This window comes from Candoia aspera, chromosome 4 (genome assembly GCF_035149785.1).
Source record: "Candoia aspera isolate rCanAsp1 chromosome 4, rCanAsp1.hap2, whole genome shotgun sequence".
Lineage (NCBI taxonomy): Eukaryota > Metazoa > Chordata > Lepidosauria > Squamata > Boidae > Candoia > Candoia aspera.
In genome coordinates this window covers 92,858,340-92,879,337 of record NC_086156.1, presented here as the reverse complement: position 1 = coordinate 92,879,337, position 20,998 = coordinate 92,858,340, and the positions used below count along the sequence as shown (strand labels likewise).

Here is a 20,998-nt window from a genome sequence, read left to right as displayed (position 1 = left end):
GATTCAAGATCAAGCAAAAAAAAAATCTTAAAGGATAAATAGGAATTGGGCTCAGAAGGGAAATGGAAGCAAAGCTAATTAAGATGTGAGAGTTCAAAGATTTAACATGGTTTTTCTTTCTCTTTTAAGCCTCAATAGCAATATAGTTTGTGAATGCCCCATGTCAAGTTTTGCCTCACACACTGCATAGAATCATCAGCCATTTGGGAATTATGAAAAAAGAGCAGTGTCTTGCTGTTTTCTAGTAGTGAATAAGGTTTCTGGCTGAAAAATGGCAGAAAAGATGGTTCATTGTTTGATAGAACAAAACTGAACATGTCCATCTTATGTATTATTTGTTGTGGGAAAGGGCTTTTTTCCAAATAGAGTGGGCTGAAGAGATGTAACATGGGTGTCCAAATAGACTTGTATATGGAGGGCAGAGCTTCAAGACTGTTTAATGTGAGGGTTGCTACTACACATGTAATGGACTGTTTGTTAATGTGTTTGGGGGTGGGTTCCAAAGGTAGGTGTGTGGGAAACAGATGTTCTCCTAATGGAAGAGTGGGGAAACACTCATAATGTATGAACTCCCTTCAGCCATGACCATTTGTCATCTGAGAGTTTGAAGCCAACAACATCTGTAGGACCACAGGTTCTCCATCCCTGTATCATGAGTTCAACATTGTTCTCCTCGTTCTACAAACTTTTTTTAGACCCCTTGTAGGTTGACATTTGGAGTAGAAATTAGATTTCAAAAATAATTATAACTTTCATTGGAGGAACAATAGCCATTTTCTTGGTTATCTGTAATACAATCTAAAAATCTGAGGAACCATCAAGGGCATTCTCTTAAGGTTGAAAAGATTAAAGCCAAGGCAGTTTTCTTTATCTAGAGGGAGTTCTCTCTGGCTTGGCAGCTGTTTCTACTAATGGCCAATGATGTACAATTTTGGCTCTGATTGCCTGGTACTGCATAAACCCTTTCCATTTTCTCCAGAAACACTTACCTCACATGTCCTGCAGCTGAAGCCTGACCTTTAAAAAACAAGATTCAAAGGGCCAAGCTTAAGTTAATATTGTGGCTGAAAATCCATGTCTGTGTACGTGAATACAATATTGCAAGATCCTAGCAACAGTGCTGTTGTCTGGATTTTACTGGCCTCATCTTTAATCATCTCTTCTTTTAGTCACCAGCCACTGTTCTAAATTAGTCTGGAATGTTGAACTATATAATGCTGCATTGCCATGGCTTCTAGCTATTGTGCCAGAACTCTGGAACTGCTCTGATAGCTGGAAGTTTCACTGTGCAGGTGTCTGCATCCTGCAAATTAGAGATAGCATGAATCTTCTAGGCTGACAAAACAAGAAAGAGATGCCCCCTTTCTCCCTCAGTATATTTTTGTGTTTCACGTAATACCTCCACTGTTTAATACCCCAAATCCTATCCTTTCAACGTTTCCAGTTGAAAGAACATACCAACTGCTTCGCTATTCCCATGCAGTCCTGGTTGGGATGGAGGGTGTGATTCCTATTTGCCCTCTCTGTGGATAGTTTTGACTTACGCTTTGCTGGTGTGCTACCCTTGAGCATCAGCCTTCATTTAGTGCAGTGGAGTTAACAAGAGTCCAAATTCAGAATATTATAAAGCAGTGGCATCTCTGAAGGGCCCCAATATCCATAGATTGCTTTAAAGATTGTTTCCACACGCTTGGTCATATTCCATCTTCTTCTAAAGAGCCTGGCCTGAAGATAGTTTACATGATCTCTATTTTTAAGTTCAGTTGAATGAGGTCATCAATTCACTATTGTTGGAGATCTGAATTCAGCAGAAACCCTAGTTAGAGGATGTGCTCCTGAGCATATGCATGCTGCTAAAGAATACCAAGTAACTAAATCATGTAGGTCCCATTCAAAAAGAAAAATGCTGATAATATAGTTGTCTTGGATGCAGAATATAGAGTTAGTCCAATTAACAGGCATTCATTATGTTTGAAGTAAAAAGTAGATTTGTTAGGAAATATGTAGACCTAACTTTTAAATTATGTCTTGGGGGGGGGGGGGAGAGAGAGTTCCTTTGTCTCTTAAATATAGATACTCATTTCAGTAACAATAGGCCAGGTGGGGGACAGACACAAAGACTGTTTAAGGAACCTTCCCATTTGCCATAGTGGTAAAAAGGCTTAGTGGTAAAAAGGCTTTTAAGTGCAAAGAGATGGTGCAATCTCCAACATCTATGTGAATTCTTACCCATTTTAAAGATGGATAAACTAAGGAAGTTCCCAGATGCCCACTGGTAATAGTTATAAAATTAGATTATGAAAGCCAGATTACATGGACATAGCAGATCATATAACCCCCAGCCTCCTCTCCCACCAATTTGTATGAAAAAAGAAGAGGAAGGTGAATTTAAACTCTTAATTCAATCTGTAATATTCAATTTATCATTGGTTATTAGGAGTTTCTCATGGATCTCCTGTGTCATGTACAGTTTGATCTTGGTACGCTACCTTGTAAGTATCCTAATCTATGTATTAAATCACCTTTCATCCACAAAGAATCCCTGGATCTCTGACATAATAAAAAGACAGTTTAGCAGAAGAATAGCTTCTGCTAAAATAAGAGACAAACATCATGCAACAAATAAACCAATTCAATAAAAAAAAAACACTCGGGTTAACAATTTTTCAAAAAAAAGTTGTATAGGAAAAAGTATAATCAGTAGACCTGAAGATTAGAATTACTAAACTACCACTTTCAGTTTTAGATAGGTTTAAAATTGTAGAGCTCAATGGAAACCCAGATTGGATTGAATGCTATGGAAAATAAAGTTAATCAATATAGAAGGGGAAGCAGGAACCCTAGGCAGTAGATAGGGAGGTGACAAAGTTAAAATTAGAGGCACAATGGGAAAAGGATATGTGTTTTTTTTATCTGACATTCAGTAGTTTCTGCAGATAGGTGCATGACAGGAAAGAACTTCTCAGTGCAATCTTGGGCTGAAGACAGATGGAAAAAGCATTATGTGCCACTGATAAAAACTCAAAGGCTCTGAGAAAGCAGAAATGGTGAGAGGACATCCGAGAAAGATTGTGGGTATTTGTGGCCATGATTCACATACAGTATATAAGTGAATTAGAAGCTGTGTTTTGGACAAATTACAGTTTTAAAAAATGTTTGAAAGAAGCAAATTAATCACAGTATAATTGCTGCAGAATCAACAAGAGTTTTAAAGTTTTCCTTCGACAAGTCCAGCAGTCCAGCTTAGGTCTCCTCCACCAGAATGCTCTACGTACAGCTGCACAAATTTAAGTGGCAGAGAGGTTCTCTTGAAAAGTCTTCGAGAAATGTCTCACATGTGGCTCTCAGACCAGACTTGGTCTACTGGGAATTTCTCCTCCTTGGTCTGGCTCTCTTCTTCCCAGGCTCCAGATTGGAAGCTACATGACCCGGAGCAAAGCAGGGGTGTTTCCTACTTTCCTTTCTGCCTGGCTGACTCACTGCCTGGGTCTTCTGTCTTTAATAAAATTGCCTCTGACTTGCCTTTGCAATCAGGCAAGTCACCGATCCTGCCATTCACACCATGCAGTCCTCCTTGTGCTTTCTGGGTAAGTAGTACCTCCTTTATGGCTGCTACCCTTATTTTCCTTGGGGGAGCAAACTTGTCCAGTGGGAGGGGGCTTAACAATTCTACCAGCAAGCCTGCAATTCCCATCGAGTTATGGGGAGAATGGAGTAGTGGAGATGAGGCTGCATGGGTTTGATGCACTGCTGTGGGCAGGAAATGACATTCTGTGGCAGTCACAGAAAGGAATCCTTCTTGTGGGTCAATGTAAAAGTGCCATCAACATTTCACTCAGGAAATATATGTAATGTTCCTATTTCCCATCACTGACTGTACTTTCACCCATATTCTAGCCTCAAGTGAACACTGCTGAAGACTTCTGCAGCTACATTTTGCATTCATTTATTCCGCAATAGCCTCTGCAGGTTTGTGTGGTTAGGGAGTTACAATGAATTGATTCTGGTTTATTTTTTAAAACAGATCACAAGACATCAGCACTCTTAACAGACTTGGCTGTACCTGTAGTTTATAGCCATTTTGCAACAGTTTAGAATGTCACATGACAAGATAGGATGGAAGAGAAAAAGCAATTTTGTGTTCATCTAGTTGTTCATGCATAATAATCAATATATTCCGTCCCTGGAAATTTGATTCCAGAAATCCAGAGGAAAGGATTAAAACGTAAAGAGCTTCTAGGCACCTAAGTAAATTTTAACGAAGACATTCCTGCCATCTCCTCAGACAGCAAAACATGGGCAGAAATCCATTATGAACTTGTTCCAAAAATTACATAAAAGAGAACATACAGACACAGATAGGTGTGCTGTTTTTTTCTTTTTAAAATGTCCATTCATCTCAAATCTTAACCGTATTTGGTAAAGGACGGTGCTGGGCTTTTTGCAGATCTGTCTCAACTACTGAGAGAACAAAGCCTTTATTCTTTGCCCTGGTCCCATTTTGTGGTGATACTTCAGAAAGGGTTCTTTGTTATCATGGTTGGATACTTCAAGTTCACTGCTTCAAGTTCTGAGTCAGCTAATTTTGCAGGATTGATGTGACAGAACTGTGATTGACTGTGGCAACAATTGAAATAGGTTTAACTAAAGCTACCAAATTTGAATGAATTTTGATCTGGAGGCCTGCAGAGGCATAAGCAAGAAAATCACTGTTCTGTGAGTTTACATTTGGAATGTTGAAGAGGAGAATGTGAAGAACATGTTGAGCAGGACCATGTGATTTGCAGCCATTGAATGAAAGGGCTGTTCTTTAGCTGATACACTTACTATAAGCCAGGCATTGAGTTGCCACAGTAAGAAAAAAAAAAAAAAAAACTGGGATCTGGACTAGACCCAGGACTGGCCTAGGATAGTTTTTTGTCTGAAGCAAAGATGGCATATTTTCTACTTCCACATATAGAAGCTTTACAGAGTATTAGTTGAATCTTAACCTCAGTACTGGCAGGTCAATGTGTGTAATGCACAGAGAAACAGCAAATGTCTTTAGAAGATCCAGTGTCAACCATAAAACCTGGCATATGCTACTCTGTTAACATCCATTATCTGAGATGGCTTCCTTATCTGCATAATGGTAGACTCAGTTCTAGCTATTTCATCAGCTGATGAAATAATCAGAAGACAATGCCATAAAGTTTCCAATGTGCCACTAGTAATGTATGTTGTTGAACAGAGTAATTCCCTGGGAAATAGTCTTGTTTAGAATAAAATGCCCAGTACTTAAGTACTGATGATGGTAAAGTCTGTAAGGAAAAAGGATTAGTAACAGCAAGCTAAGATAGAAAAAAGAAATATTGGCTGGATTGATACTTCATAAAAAACCAAGCAAATTCAGTATTATGGCTTAATGTTGTAAACTCAGCCATTGTAGCTTATAAACCATTATTTATGGCTTAGTATGTTTTACAGACAGAAACTGGTTTATTCAATAAGCAACAGTTAAACAAGTTAAATTAGATCAGAACCAGAGAAGCATAAACTGTCTTAGGATATACTATGTTGAAAGTTAGATATTGGTTACCATATGGTAATAATATTACCATATTAATCAATAAAGTTATTGATTAATATGGTAATATTTATTCTATACCAAGGCTGTAAACTAGGCTCAGAAGCTGAAAAAATGTGCTGTTAACAATGGCACACCACTTCCATGCTGTTGCCAAGAATAGGTGTGTCAATAAACTTACCAGGTGAGCTTGACTAGAAAGAAATGCTACCTTTTCCTCTAAGGTTATTTACAACTGTTTCTGCCTCTAAAATAGAATTTCTTCCTGAACGTCCAGGGTTTGAAAATGTTGCATGCATCTAAATAAAACCCAGAATATAAGGAGTACTGGCTTTCATTCCTATCTTGCTTTGTTTTTGCAGTTATCTTCTTGAAACTTCATGTCACAGGTAAAGCCAAGGAAAACTTGTCCATCTCTCTTCTTGCACTAATCAGTTTGAGACTGACAGTCCATCATCTGTATCCACCACCATATTAATATTTAAGTTCCTTCTCCAAATATGGATCTTTATGCAATTACAATGGTACCATCCACAAGAGGGCAATATCAGCAAATTCAAGGGAATCTCAGAATTTTCAGTCATAGAGAAAATTAGCTGGGAAAGTCCCAGAGGAGAGGGGACCTAAGGGACCAGATTTGTTTGTGGTGATGGAACAATGCTCACTTTTGTTGCACTTCCTTGTCTTCCATTTTACATATAAACCAGAGTGGACTAGTTCATTTTTTAAAAAAAAGTTGCAATATCAGGTAACCACGTTTGCATAAATCCAAAATACATACAGGGAAACAAACAAATATATAGATATAGATACAGATACAGATAAAGTACAAAGGAGAACTACTGCAATCTGAATAAAGAGACAGGTACTATACATATGAACATTTGCCATATCTATAAAGCATACCATTATAGTCTATTGCTAGTGAGATAAACCATAAAATCCATCCAAATTTGATAGAATTGTGGTTCCTGCCTCTGGCATCTCATTACTTTAACTTTGTCTGTAATTTTTTCTAATGTAGCAATTGAAGAGGACTTTTTAATCCACAGCTCAGTTGTTATGTTATCTAGAATATTCCCAATGTTGCCCAATTATTATTTTGGCTGCTAAGATTAAACAAGTAATAAGTTCTTTATTTTTAAGCTTATAGTTTGGTCCTATAAATAACTGCATTAAGCCTAACTCTGAACAGCATTCAATTCTTTGATTAGTGATGGTACTTATCTCCCCCAAAATTTTTCACCAAAAGGGTGTAACTTTACTGCATGATTATCACAAATGAAAAAAAAATGACCCTTTATTTTTGACAACCTCTCCAACATTTAGGAGAATCACACACACACACACACACACAGAGTATATACAGTATATATGTGTGTATGTGCCAGCCTAACAGGACTAGACTAGTTCATTTTATGCTGTACTCTATCATGATGATTTAGAATGAGATGAGCTAATCAAATGATGAGTTGACTTGTGCAATGTAATATAGAATGTAATGGCCTAGCTCAGATAGATAGATAGATAGATAGATAGATAGATAGATAGATAGATAGATAGATAGATAGATAGATAGATAGATAGATAGATATACATGCTATGCTCCCTGTGATGTTGCTTTAGCAGGGTATACACTTGCATTACTGATTTTACCAGTTTGCAGATCACATGTGTTTCTTTACAAAAATAACTGCTTTAATCTATTGGTTCTGGTTATGAAGAGAAATCATGTAAAGCAAATAACTGATGAAATCTGAATGATAAAAAAATGATTTATATAAGATCAAGAGAAAAGATTTCAGAGTTGTGGGAAGATAGTATATCTAAATTCAGAGTGTCTTCTTAAAATGAAGAGAGAAAACAGCTTTGTATGTCCTTGTGGATCTCTCTCTCTCCAGGCGCATTCCAGATACGTCTGTCTGGAGGTCCTAACCTTTGTGCAGGACGGGTGGAGGTTCTCTACAAAGGTGAATGGGGGACAGTGTGTGATGATGACTGGGACCTGCGGGATGTTACTGTTGTGTGCCGAGAACTAAACTGTGGGGAAGCCCTATCAGCACCTCGTGGAGCCTGGTTTGGTGAAGGAGCTGGTTCCATTTGGCTGAACGAGGTACACTGTGTGGGTACTGAGAGGCACCTGCTTTCCTGCCATCACCTTGGCTTTCGCAAGCATGTCTGTACCCATGAGGAAGATGCCAATGCCATCTGCTCAGGTAGGGCTCTTGTTACCCCCAACTGTTTTCACAAAATGCTTGCTTAAGAAGATGAAAAATAAATATTGTGGAGTCCTTGGTGCTCTCTGAGCTTGGTTGTTTGCTTGCAGATGTTTCATTGCCTGACTAGGTAACATCATCAGTGCGAGTGAATGTGGGGTTTGCTCCTTGTTTATATATAGTAGCTTTCCCTGCCAGTTTTGGTGGGGGTGTGGTTTTCTCCTTGGTAATTCCATGATTAGGGTATTGCCTTTTGCTAGATTTATTATATTAAATGCGTGTAATGGTTGCCTATCCCAAACGCACTCAGACTCACAAGCAATGGCTTGAAACAAATCTGGTTTATTTAGAATAGTGTGCAAGTACAAAGAAAGCTGAGAATGAGCAGAAGTGCGCCAAATACAAAGTAAAAACCCTCGGTGTGAAAGTAAGCCCTCCCCCCGTACAACCGTTTCAAGCTCCCCATCCCAGGTGCCCCTAACGAGTTCAGCTAATCAACGGGTAGAAGACCTTGGACACCAACGATAACCCAAACGCATTCCTTCGGTACGAAAACAGACATACAGCCTGGTACAAGGTCTCCCAGCAGCTCCCTCCCAACTGGAACGCGCGTCTGCACCATGGCATGCGAAACGTTACGATGTAAATCAGACATTGCAACGGTGAACATGACAATACGTATTTGTTATTTAATATATTAAATAATTTATTATACCCAGGTATTCATGTGAACATCAAAATCATGATCAAAACCTATCTATAAAATGGGGAGCAAGTACAGAGCACAAGGCTGCCCAACGCAACACTGATTCAACACAATTCTCAGCACTACCTGAATCTCACCCTGCAAAGCAGAGATTAGGAAATTGTGCTTTCAGCTCTGGCATTTTACTGGGAAACTGATTTATGCATGAAGCAATAAGGACTTTCATGATATCTCTTGGAAACCAACTTCTATTCCAGGTCCAACTATTTAGATACAGGAAACATTCTCCATATCCTACAGAAGAAGCAACTGCATGTCAGTTCTTGAGACTACTAATATTTTCACACTTTCTTTACAGAGGTCCAAACGTTTGCTTCTCCACCTAGCTGGCTGGTCCAGGTGAATCAATTATCACACAGAGATACCCTCTATGCAGTCTTGCTTAAAATAGCTACAAAATCTGTTTCAAATATACATCAATATTCAGGCAACAAGGACAAATGTTTACGTTACAAAGGAAGCATTCTGGGGATAATTGGGGTCTTTCCACTATGAGCACTAGTTTACGGGCTTTTCTGGCATTCCCTTTAACGGAGAATCTCAGCTCTTCGTCTTTCCTTCACCTTAAGACTTGTTAAGTAATAAATAATTGGCTGAATCTCTTTCAAAGTTGAGCTTTTTACTAAGTGTGACCTGATGTAAGGAGCTGAATTCAAGGTTAGCCCTTCAGCATCCATTCCTGTGTCCAAGAAAAATCTGTGGGACTCCCTCTCCCTGAGTGTATCTGCCCATCCCACCAGAGCAGATAGGGTAGGCATGCTCCAGATCCCTTCCCTTAAGCATTATTACCTTGTGGGTCCCCAGAAGCATGCCTTTTCCTTTGCAGGCCCTGCCCTATGGAATACCCTCCCCCTGGAGATGCAAAAGGCCCCCACCCTTTTAATCTTCCAAAGACCTGGCTCCTCCCCGAGGCTCTCAGATAGGGTGAGGTCATTGTGGGAGGATATGTGGTTGTGGCACCAGGTTTTTTTGTTTTTCCTTGTTTGGTTTTATTGTTTTTGTTTTAGTTTTATACATGGCTTTTATTGCTGGGCATAAGCGGTCTAGAGTTTGGTTTTAAGATGGGTGACTGTAAAATGTTTTAAATAAATTTATACATAAATAAATACAGAGCTGAGTTTTATAGCTTTCTGTGTCTTCTGGATCAACAAAACCTACGTTCCTTCCCACTTGTCTCTTCACAGAACAACGCTTCAATCTTTTTACTGCCATTCCTGCCCACACAACTTTCAAGAACGGCAAAATGGAGCCAGTAACAACCACAAGACCACTTGTGTCACCTACACCTACTAAGCGTCAGTGCATCTCTAAAATTCACACTTCCATTGTTCATGCAGAAAGTTACCAATCTTCAGAATAAGATTAAGGGTCACTGGGGAGATAGGAAAATCCCACCTCCACTTTAGGGAGGCTCAGCTTTACACAACTGATTTTGATCTGAGTCATTTACCTAAAACATAATCTGTAAACTTAATATTTTGGAGCAGGTAAGGAGGAGAGTTTGTGCCAAACCAAATGATTTAAAAGAATTTTCTACAGAAAACAAACAAAAAAATAAGGGTATGTTTTAGAGAAAATTATTTTTTCCCTTAGGAAAAAAAATATTCCAAATTTATGGATGTGTATATCTAGACTTCAAGCTTGACGTAAGGGAGATTCAAGCTTGACGTAAGGGAGACATTACCTTTACTTTTAGAATATTGCATGTGGGAAACTTATCTTCATACATACTTTGGGATCTTCCAGAGTCTGCCTTAAACTTCTCTTCTTTCTCTCCAGAAACCCGTGCCCTGAGACTTGTGGGTGGCAGAAGTCAGTGTTCTGGCCGGCTAGAGGTATTTCATGAGGGGCAGTGGGGGACAGTGTGTGATGACATGTGGGACCTTCTGGATGTTGCCGTCATATGCCGGGAGCTGGACTGTGGGGAGGCTCTGGCAGCACCAGGTGGTGCTTTCTTTGGTGAGGGGAACAGTGTCATCTGGCTAGATGATGTGCAGTGCCAAGGAGAAGAGTCAAAGTTGGCAGATTGCCACACCAGTCCCTGGGGGACAAACAACTGCCGACACAGTGAAGACGCTGGGGCTGTGTGTTCAGGTGAGAATGACAGGGCACATATAACGATTACTGACACTTCCCAGGATGTATTGCAAACTCTAGCTCTTGGAGGGGGGCACCACAGAACAAAGGGATTTCTAACATAGCACCCTCCAGAAATGTTGGCATAGCAAGTCCCAAAAGCCTAGCAGACATGGTTAAAGAGACTACGCTGGTTTGCAATTCAGAGAGTTGTGGCTCTGACACATGTGAAGGACAGGAGATGGAGGAAGATTGCTTAGCATTTCACCAAATTGTTCCCAGGATTATTTTGGGGAAAATCCATCATATCAAGGTAATGAAAGTTTCTAGTTAAAAATGCCAGCCGTATATTCAGTCCCTACAAAAGCAATACATTTATATAAGACTATTTTTGCTCTAAACAATTGTGGAATTAAAACTGCAACAAAAGCTCTGTCACCTATTGACTTTTTTCCGCAACAGGTGAGATGCCCCTTGCCATGATTGAAGAGCATACAGCCATGCTTACAAGGTCCTTAGCGCCTCAGAGATCCTGGTCTGTGGTACCAAAGCAAATTCCACATCCTATTCAGCTTACAAGAAACCAGGAAGAAACTATGACTAGTCAAGAACACACAGAGAATATTCCCAAAGGAGGTATTTCAGAAAGTGGTGAGTAAGGAGAAATGGGTGACTGCTTCCATCATGAAGACCCAGACAAGCCTTTTCCAACCTAGTGATGTGTAGAAACGTAGGGCCTTTGACTACATGAGTTGGAAATTCTGCCAAGTTAAAGTCTCAGCCTATTGGAGGACACCATCAGAAAAGGTTGCAGTAAATCATCCAGGAGCAGTTTTTGTTCTGTACATAGAAGTATCGATGTTAGTAACTGTTAAAGCAAAATGTGAGAGAAATTGGCTTAAATATTATAATGCATTGCATTTTACATCCTTCTTCACATGCACCAATTTAGAAAGAGTATGTAAACTGAGTGCTTTCTCAGATGAGGATGCAGAGCCATTAAACAGACAGAGGAGAGCCCACCCCCACCGCCCAAATGTCCACAACACTGTCATAAAGTTTGTGCGATCATGCCAGGTCCTGGCAACCTCTTGCTTTAGCCAGCCAATGTGGGGCAAGAGGAACCCCATCTACCACAAATAGTTCACTGAAGCAGTAGGTAGTGCTCAGTGGCAGTAGCTTTGTAACATGGGGTGGTATCATTGTACTCCATTTAGTGATCTACTGCCCTATCTGGAAAGGCACTGAGTTATTATTCACATTCAAAGTGAAAGTCCACCAAAACTATACTGTTGAAACATATTGGCCAGTCCTGCACTGCTGCTGGTGTTCTAGGCAAGTCTTTGTAGTTAAGGAAAACTAGAGTAAAAAGAAAGCAGAATGTGCTCTTTCTGTTCCTCCAATAATTCAAGCCCAAAGTCCTCATGGATACCAGAAAGCTTGTAGTGTCTTCCTAATTCTATTCACTTACCTGTCTACATCTGTCTCTGATTGGTGATGAGAGGCTATCAATTTTCTTGGGAAATTTTGAATTATCCCATAGAAAACAGGAAACAGGTCATGCACGGAACAGTTTGTATATTGGTATGGGAGAGCCAGTGATGACTCTATCACGTCACATTTAGTTTGGTCCTAAGTATCCACAAAATGTGCATTTCAACTACTCCAGAAAACATAGATTGAAATAACATGGTACTCAGATTTCATAGGATGGTTCCAACCAAGTATGTTTGTACGTATGAAGAACAGAGACCTCTGATTAGAGATAAGAAGCAAAGTTGTGGGCATGTTTTTGTATTATGCTTGATCCACTAGGCTTCAGAGCAGCTGGAGTGGGTGGACATTGGTTGCAACAATCATACATAATTTATATCCAAAGCGTAGTAAATAAAGTATTGTATACATTTCACTTTTCTTCAAATTTCTATCTATCCTCCTGCCCCCAACCAAGCCAGGATCTTTTCCCCATTGCTTCAAACTATCTGGAAATACTACATATTTTTTCTGATGTAGGTAAAGACACCAATGGGAAATCCTTTTTCCCCAGGAAAAAAGTTCTGTGATGGAAGATCTTTAATTCTGTGTAACCATTTTCTACCCACTGTATCTCAGGCCAGCAGAAGCTGCGGCTTGTAGATGGCCCTGGATCCTGTGCTGGACGGGTAGAGGTGTTGTACAAAGGCCAATGGGGCACAGTGTGTGATGATGGCTGGGACTTGGTGGATGCAGCTGTCGTGTGCCGTGAGTTGGGCTGTGGAGCCCCACTTCTCAGTCCTGGCAATGCTCGGTATGGACCAGGATCTGGACCTATCTGGTTGGATGATGTCAACTGCACTGGGAGAGAGTTTACTATACAGCACTGTCGTTCTCAGCCTTGGGGGAAGCACAACTGCAACCATCACGAAGATGCTTCAGTCATCTGCACAGGTGAGGAAACTTCCTCTTTCTATCCAGGCATGTTTAATAAGAAATTCTGCCTGGTTTCTGAGAATAACAAGAAATAGTTAGTATTCTGGGGAAGCAGCAGTAATTGGTTGTTCCGTTCTGAATTTCAGAGGAAATATATACAAAAGTACAAAGTTCTTGAAGATAAAATAGTTGAAAGTTTCACGTTGGGTACAGTAACTCTATGATACCTTTTCTGATTTTAGGCAGGTGGAAACGTCTGTTGTTCCAAAAGCCATCTGGTAATTCAAAGGCAACTGAACCAATCTCTACCACACAAGACCCAGGATCTCCAAACAACCCAGAGCTGCAAAATGTGATGAATGTCGCAGCAACCACCACAAACATTCAGGAATTTCTAGATGAATCAGAGATAAAGTCTCTCAATCAATGGTACACCAATGATCCTTTCCTAACCACACAAAATGTGAAAATTGAACTCGAAAAGGAGACAAAGCCAATAAATCCTTCAGATATTGTTGAAGCAACACTTATTCCAAAAATATCGCACCATGTGCAGGAAAAAGAGTCAACCAACATCCCTAAAGCAAGATTGTCCATGCACAAATGGGAAAAAGAGTCCATCTCTTCCTCAGAAAAAATTCAGCCAACCTCTATCACATGGCACGCAGAATCTAAAACAGAAATGAAATCAGCAACTCCTGGATTCATAGATAAAACAATATACAGTTCAGAGAACCCACAACATGTTCAGAAGGTGGAATCAACCGTTTCTTCAAAGATCAGGCCACCACTTCAAAAATGGGGGGAGATGCCCATTTCCCCATCCATAGAATTTAAACCATTATCCACGTGGGATATTGAATCTGACAGAGAAATTGAGTTAGAAAGGCCATCAGGAGCAGAACCACCTCCATTTGCACAATCCTTTAACTCTGCTACTGAGGTGGTGCCTCCCATCTATTGGGATAGCAGTGCTGAAATGTCTCCAACCACAAAGAACACAGAATACAATAGTGTCTTCACTGAAAGTCAGTATATCACCACTGCCACATGGGTCCAGGCACCTGAAAAAGTTATGAAAGCATCTGATCATGTGACAAATGAATTGTTCCAATTCTCAAAGAGCTTGGATGTTACAAAAGAGATAGAACTACCAATAATCACACAAAATCTACAACCTGAAAAGCACATGGAAACGATCACCCCCAAAGTCATAGACTCTAAAGAGAATTCAAATCAAGAAAAACAGGAGAGATCAAATGCAGATCTCCATCCTGTGGAGCCCACAGGTGAGAAACAAATTGTATGGATTTTTATAATGCAAGGCCTAAGATTTTGACGTGCCATGGATAATGAATCTCTATCTGGTTCCCTCTTAGCATTGGTAATTCTTATCTTTGTCTTTCTTGCTACCAGAAAGGAAGGACATGTAGTTGGGTTGGAGAAGAGGAGCAATAGTGGCCCAATGGCTCTCTCCTTTTCCTCCTGGAGCAAAATGCTAAGAAAAATAAATAATAGGTATTTTACTTGTGGCTGCTCCTCATTTCCATCAGCCTCTTTGCCTTCCTGAAGGAAAAGATAGCCCAATGGGCTGAGGAAAAAAGGAACAAAAATACATCAGCAGTAGCTAATCTTATCTTACTCACTATTATCCCAACAACCCAATGATTGGATTCACAGTTCATGCTAGACTGTAATATGATTTGATTTTGACTTAGTGTTATTCAAGCCCAGCCATTATGGTGTAGCATGTTACACAAGCTCCACTCCCCACATGGAGACACACACACACACACACTGATATATACAGATTGTACCAAAAGTCAGGCCCCATATAATAGACAACCTAAAGGAGACCATCACATGAGAATTTGTGAACATCAGACAAAATGTTACTGCATCTAGGAATGTTCCAAGGTCATGCATCAAATGAGTAAGGAAGAATTTACAAGAAAATGGCAACCAATTCAAATCAGACAGACAGACAGACAGACTTTTGAGCTAGTCTTGACTCCTAGCAACTACCTGGACAAGTCCCTGCAGTTTTCATGGCAACATTTTCAAAAGTGGTTTGCCATTGCCTTCTATCTGGGGCTGAGTAAGAGAGTAGTCCAAAGTCAACCAGCTGGCTTCGTGCCTAAGGCAGGGCTAGAACTCATGGCTCCTCAATCTTAGTCCAATTCCTTTAACCACTACACCATACTGGCTCTCATAAACCAAGAAAATTGTAGCTTATTAAGAAATCATAGTTAAGTCATGGGTTAGAACCACATGGCTTAGAACTACATATGAACCTACCCTGTTTTTCCCCTTTCAGAGTAAGAACCACAAGACTGCTGTTGCTGCTACTGTTAGAATTTCTCTTTCCCTTTAGAGAAAGAGAAGTTAGGCTAATGATTGCAAATGAGTCTCTAGAAAACCCCAGCTATCCTCCTGAAGCCAAACATACTGGAATTTTTGTTTGTTTGCTTCTTGCAAGATTCTGAGATCTCATTTTCTCTCATTTCATATTCCTGTAAAACGTTGTTCCAACTGCACCAGAATCTACCTTTATTTCCAAAGATGTTCTGAATTCAAGTCAACTACACCCAGGTCCAGAAACATACACAGTTTCTATGAATGGGCAATTGGAGGACAGTTTATTCTACTCAGAAGGCAAAGCAAGAAAAACATGTAAGTACTGAAGATAAAGCCTCACTGTTTAGGCTTTAAGGTCATCTCTATTTCTGTACAGCAGACTCCACTATCCTGATGTCTTCGACATGTATTGGGACATCTTAGAAATCCCCATCAGCATTTTGGGAATTGCAAACCCAGTATTTTGGAGAGCATCAATGTTAGGGCTGAACTTTAGTTCCCATAATTCCCAGCCAATATATGCAATAAATATAGACAGTACCAGGCTGGGAAAGATTTTCCTGTTGGCTACTGATGGGATGTGTTGGGATAATGGGAAAGGTACACTACAATCACTGATTCTTTTCTCTGTTTCAACCACACCAGGCCTGACCAAAACATCAGATCCAAATGTCACATCTGCCAAATCTGTCACCTACTCTGAACACTGTGAATCATCCCCAGACTGTCTTGTAAAGCAAGAACAAAGGAAAGAAGATCAAAGATGTTGCTGTTCAACACCTTCCCTGGGGAACTTGGTCCATGCAATGAAAGGTCTCCATGGGGAACTAGGTTCCCTCTCTTTTGCCATTAAGAACCAAGGTTCCCAACTGGAGGCTGTAGCTCTCAGTCTGGCTGAGTTGGCAGCTTCTGTACGTCAACTGGTTGGAATATTACCTTCTCTGGTACAACCAGTCTCATCCCAGTCCTTCTCAGCTCCATCTGGGCAAGATGAAAGTCAACTGCAAAATCAGCTACCTTTAAAGTGAAAATTGTATGGATTTTTATAATGCAAGATATTGATTCTCAAGCCAGCAAAATACAGGAGAGACAAAAAGGGTATCTAGTCAAACTCTGCCATGAGATGGGTAAGATCAACATGTACAAATTTGAAATTATTAAGCTTGTCATAATCAGAAATTGTAGCAATTCCCATGTCAGAAACACAGAATTAAATGGAAATATTAGATTGCACTAAGATAAGTTGTCAGATGAATTTTTCAGTAATTTACTGAGTGGTCCATTTATTATACGATTGGCTCATTAAAACTGGATTTTAAATGGCATAGTCATATATAACTTGAAGCTGCATACTCCCCATTCATTTCCTATGTAGATTGGCAATTATTCTCTGTATAAAGTATCTCTACCTTGTGTGATTTAATTTTTGTGCTTTTTGCAAACATCCAGAGTGGGCAGGATGAGAACAGTCAAGAGCCAAGAACAGAATTATTCCCAGTGGTAATATATCTGCTTTTTTGGTCCAACAATAATCTACAAGTAGTTCTTGGGTGGTAGATAGTTCCAGATGGCATGGCTAAGCCATTTATGTTATTACTAGTAATATTTCATTTGGATTCTATTTGTAACACAATTGAAGAGCAATGCTTTATTTCTGCTCTTTTTTACAGTAATTTTCTTAAAGATTACAATTTACAACAATAAAAACTAATACAAACTAAGAAAAAAGAAAAAATAGAAGGCACAGAAAAGAAAAAAAGAGGAAAATAGAAGGAAAAAAAAATAAGAATATACTAAAGAAAAAAGAATATATAAAGAAGTAACTTTCCCCTTCATCACAAGCATAAACAATTTTAGTAACTTATCACCTTCTCTTAAAATACAACAAATGATCTCTTCTTCCCATATCCCATCTCTTCAATCCGAAAGCAAAAGAAGTTTTAAATACGAGTTTAAGGACTTAATTTTTTATCCAGAATAAACAGCAAAACGGTAATTAAAACTCTGATTTTAGAAAGTTACAAATGGACTAAGGATCCAGATAAATTTGAAATAAGATTTTGGAATTAATTATAAAGAAGCCTTCTGGTGGGAAAATCTTTTTGTTTTGATTTCTTTAAAAAAAAAAAAGATAAGACTTTAAAAATTCGACACTAGTGGGAACTAGAAGGAACTAAAGATTACAATTAAAGGAGAAGAATGTTCAGGCTTGACTTACTAATACAGAATGAAGCAAAATATTTTAACACTGAAGGATATTTTTGTATAATAGACTCAGAAGTTAATTTTAAGAGCGTCTGCCTCTATAGTAGACTGTGTTTAAAAGATGTCATGGAAGAGGAACAAGTTTTACCTGACAAGATTGAGACAGATTTGAAAGTGGATTTAAAAATGACAGGCTGCAAGAATGATATGGAAAAAGATGCCACACTGGACATACAAAAGAAACCGGCTGATGTCTTAATAATTAAAAGGAATATACAAATAACAAACTAAGAGAATGACCTGGATAATTTTCCTATATTTACAAAAGAGATTTGTTAAAGCGTTGATGAATTTTGTGAGAAGGGGCAAAGAAAAAATGAAAAGAAATCAAGTTCTAGGACATTATTTGAAGGCTTTATTTCTGCTCTTTCATATATTTTACATCTAATTTATCCCATTCTATCCTCAACTACAGAAACAGAAAATGAAAATCCAAAAGTTTTATTCATTGCAACCTATGTGCCCTTGTAGTTATGTCTGGATGTTTCCACAGAGTATCTGACAACACTGGTTTCCCGGTTACCTTTAATTAATAAACACTTTTTCTGCACAGAAAAAGTTACTTTTTAAGAAATGGATTATTGTTTTTCTCTCTCTTTTCTTCTGTTATATCACACAATGGAGCTTTATTTATTTAAAGCCATGAGCTGTGTTTCACAACATCAGAAAAAAATAGTTTTTACCAAGTTGCTTATAATTTAAATGAAAGTGATGGGTAGAAATGAAGGGAAATTAAATCATTCACCATATATATTTATGTATGTAATCTAGTCCAACCTTGTTGAATCACATCTACAACCTTCACCTATTGTTATAGCCCAGTGGTTGGATGTTTGTGTACATAGGAAGGGAAAATTATTAAATAAAAGCAGTTCATGCTCAGACCTAATGATCATGTTTATCTTAATAGGAGCCAAAATTTTACCCATAATGTCATTTTTTAATAAAAACAACATCTTGAACGTAACTATTTTTTTTCCCTCACGCTAAAACAACTGAAAATGTCAGATCTCTTTTTGAAGCCTATTCAGAATAACAACTCTCATTCTTTGTATCCATAAGTTCAAGTATTCAAACCACTAAATACACATAACAGCATCCCTATGAATTAAGCTATTATTAATTCTATTTTTTTTAATAGAGAAGAGAAAGTAACACTAAGAAAATGCCAATCTAATGCCACTTTAAATGGAGGCAAAATTATCTCTTAAACTTTATATTACACATGCTGTTAATCTCCTTGTGTTGTTGTTTTTTTCTTGAATGCTTTGGGGTTTTCAAAAACTTCAGTACTAAAAATGTATTGCAGTGGCAGCCAGGTCCCAAAACAAAGAAGCAAAGGCAGTGTGTGTGTGTGTGTGTGTGTGTGACCATCAGATATCTTAGATACAAGCTAATTGCTGTAACTGAAATCCCCCAGGCCTTTTAGGGTACTTCCAACCAATGCTTTTTACCACTTGGCACCATGATCTTATGCTATCTGGTTTTGGGAGATGATGAAGTATATTTCTGACTCTGTTCCTGTTTATCTGAAACTGCAGTGATGCTGGCTTTTTTTTTTTTTTAATCATTACAATCCGCAGAGTCTGCTTCCCCCCTGGTTGGAACTCTGGCTTCACCCTGGCTTCCGGGATCAAGCCAGCAGTCACTCTCCCCAGCCCCAGGAAGTTCTGTATACATTTCCTGAACCTCATAGCCTTTTTGTATATTTTTGTTAGAAACCACCCCCCCATCCATCCACTGCAACAACATACAGCCGTAATCACAGAATTTGGGGAAACTGCCTACTTGTAAATTTGCCAGCATGCTATCATTTCATGTTTGTAACTCACAACTCATTGCGATTTATAGCAACTTGTCTAGAAACATAGATTTTGCATGGTGCATTTTTTTTCCTTTCCTCTTTTTGTTAACTACATTTTTTCTTCTTTTTTCTTATTCTATTTTATTAAAACAGCAGCAAAAGCACACACAAGGGCTTTTAAATCAACAGAAGAATGGCAAGAAGGTGGCTGGGATAAACTGTAAAACATCTTCTATTTCATGGAAATGGTAAATTCCCTATAGTGATCTCATTGACCTAGATACAGACAATAATTTAAATCTTAGACAAATCTATAGTAAATATAGTGTTCTTACTTCTGAATAAATATGCATGGGATTGCCGCATACCTTCATTAGGTTACTCTTAGCATTCAGTGGAAGTCAGTCATTACTTACATTCTGTTGAATTCAGTGGGAACTAACTGCAATAATTTTTCTTCGTTTGAGGTTCAGAAATTGAATTTTTAAGGTTCCTAAGTTTATTTTCCATGGCAATCCAGCATTTGACTCCTTCAGAATGTATACATGTTTTCCTAGCAGTGGCCTTCATTAGGAAAACATCCAACCAGATAAGAACATAAGCTGTGCCCTGCGGGATGGAAACCCCTAGTCCGGCAGTCTATTCTCAGCGGCCAACCAACTCTACAACTACAACTCTAGTCTAGTCTCCCAGCAGATGGCCAGAGGCAGTCATACTGCCATCAGGGCAAAAAGCCACTGATCCCCAATGGATCCGAATAATTTGTTCCTTCTTTTTGTGACACTCTAATAAGCACTAATAAAGATGCTGCTATGATTTTTCCCTATTTATATTGTCATGTTTCTTACTGATCAATATAGCCGCATATACTTTTTCCATGAAAACTGAAAAAACCCCAAACAAACCCCCTCTGGCTATGATGGTAACATACTTCCCTTTTATATGCTAACTCCACATGACTTCAACTTTCCATCTCAACTGGGGATGGAGAAACAGCCATGGGGCAGCATATACCCTCCAAGCCCATCTCATTGACCCCACACTAAGGACTCAGCCAGCTGCATTATATTTAGCACAGGATTAGAGAATGGGAGGCTTGTCAGGTGCAGCTGCTGCTGAGATGTGGGGAGAGGAGGCGCTAATACACCCAACACGAGTTGGGAGTGGCAGCCCAGGTGCTGCGAGAGGCTCTGCTAAGGATAGAGCTGCCATTCAACAGGCTGGGGGTCCCACTGGGGCCTTGCACCTGACCTTATTTTATAAGGGCTCATTAACAACTAATCCCACCACCTGTCCCAGCCTCCAGAGGACCAAGGCACATTTTGTGGCACAACGTTCCATGGCATTGCACACCGCAAGGGAATTCACGGCTTAGAGATTTAGTGTCACAAGGTTCGATCACATCTCATCTTCCTATGTGATTTGGAAGATTCCTGCTAGGCCTCCAATCCCAGTGAAATGGCACCGCTACTTTTTCAGGAAGTATAAATATTGTATTTATACTTCCTAAAATAACATGTCAAAATGTCAAAATATTA

General features: G+C 39.1%; 2 protein-coding genes across 2 annotated transcripts in view; both read left to right on the top strand.

Moving 5' to 3' along the window:
* Window positions 1–20,998, top strand: part of NAT14 (N-acetyltransferase 14 (putative)) — a 132,299-nt gene that overhangs the window by 5,428 nt on the left and 105,873 nt on the right. The window lies entirely within an intron of this gene.
* Window positions 7,418–17,125, top strand: LOC134495508 (soluble scavenger receptor cysteine-rich domain-containing protein SSC5D-like). Its single transcript, XM_063301002.1, has 8 exons — window positions 7,418–7,782; window positions 9,733–9,843; window positions 10,328–10,642; window positions 11,087–11,275; window positions 12,737–13,051; window positions 13,276–14,322; window positions 15,575–15,706; window positions 16,037–17,125. Exons 1-8 carry the CDS (start codon window positions 7,440–7,442, stop codon window positions 16,417–16,419), a joined length of 2,835 nt encoding a protein of 944 aa, XP_063157072.1. The 5' UTR covers window positions 7,418–7,439; the 3' UTR covers window positions 16,420–17,125.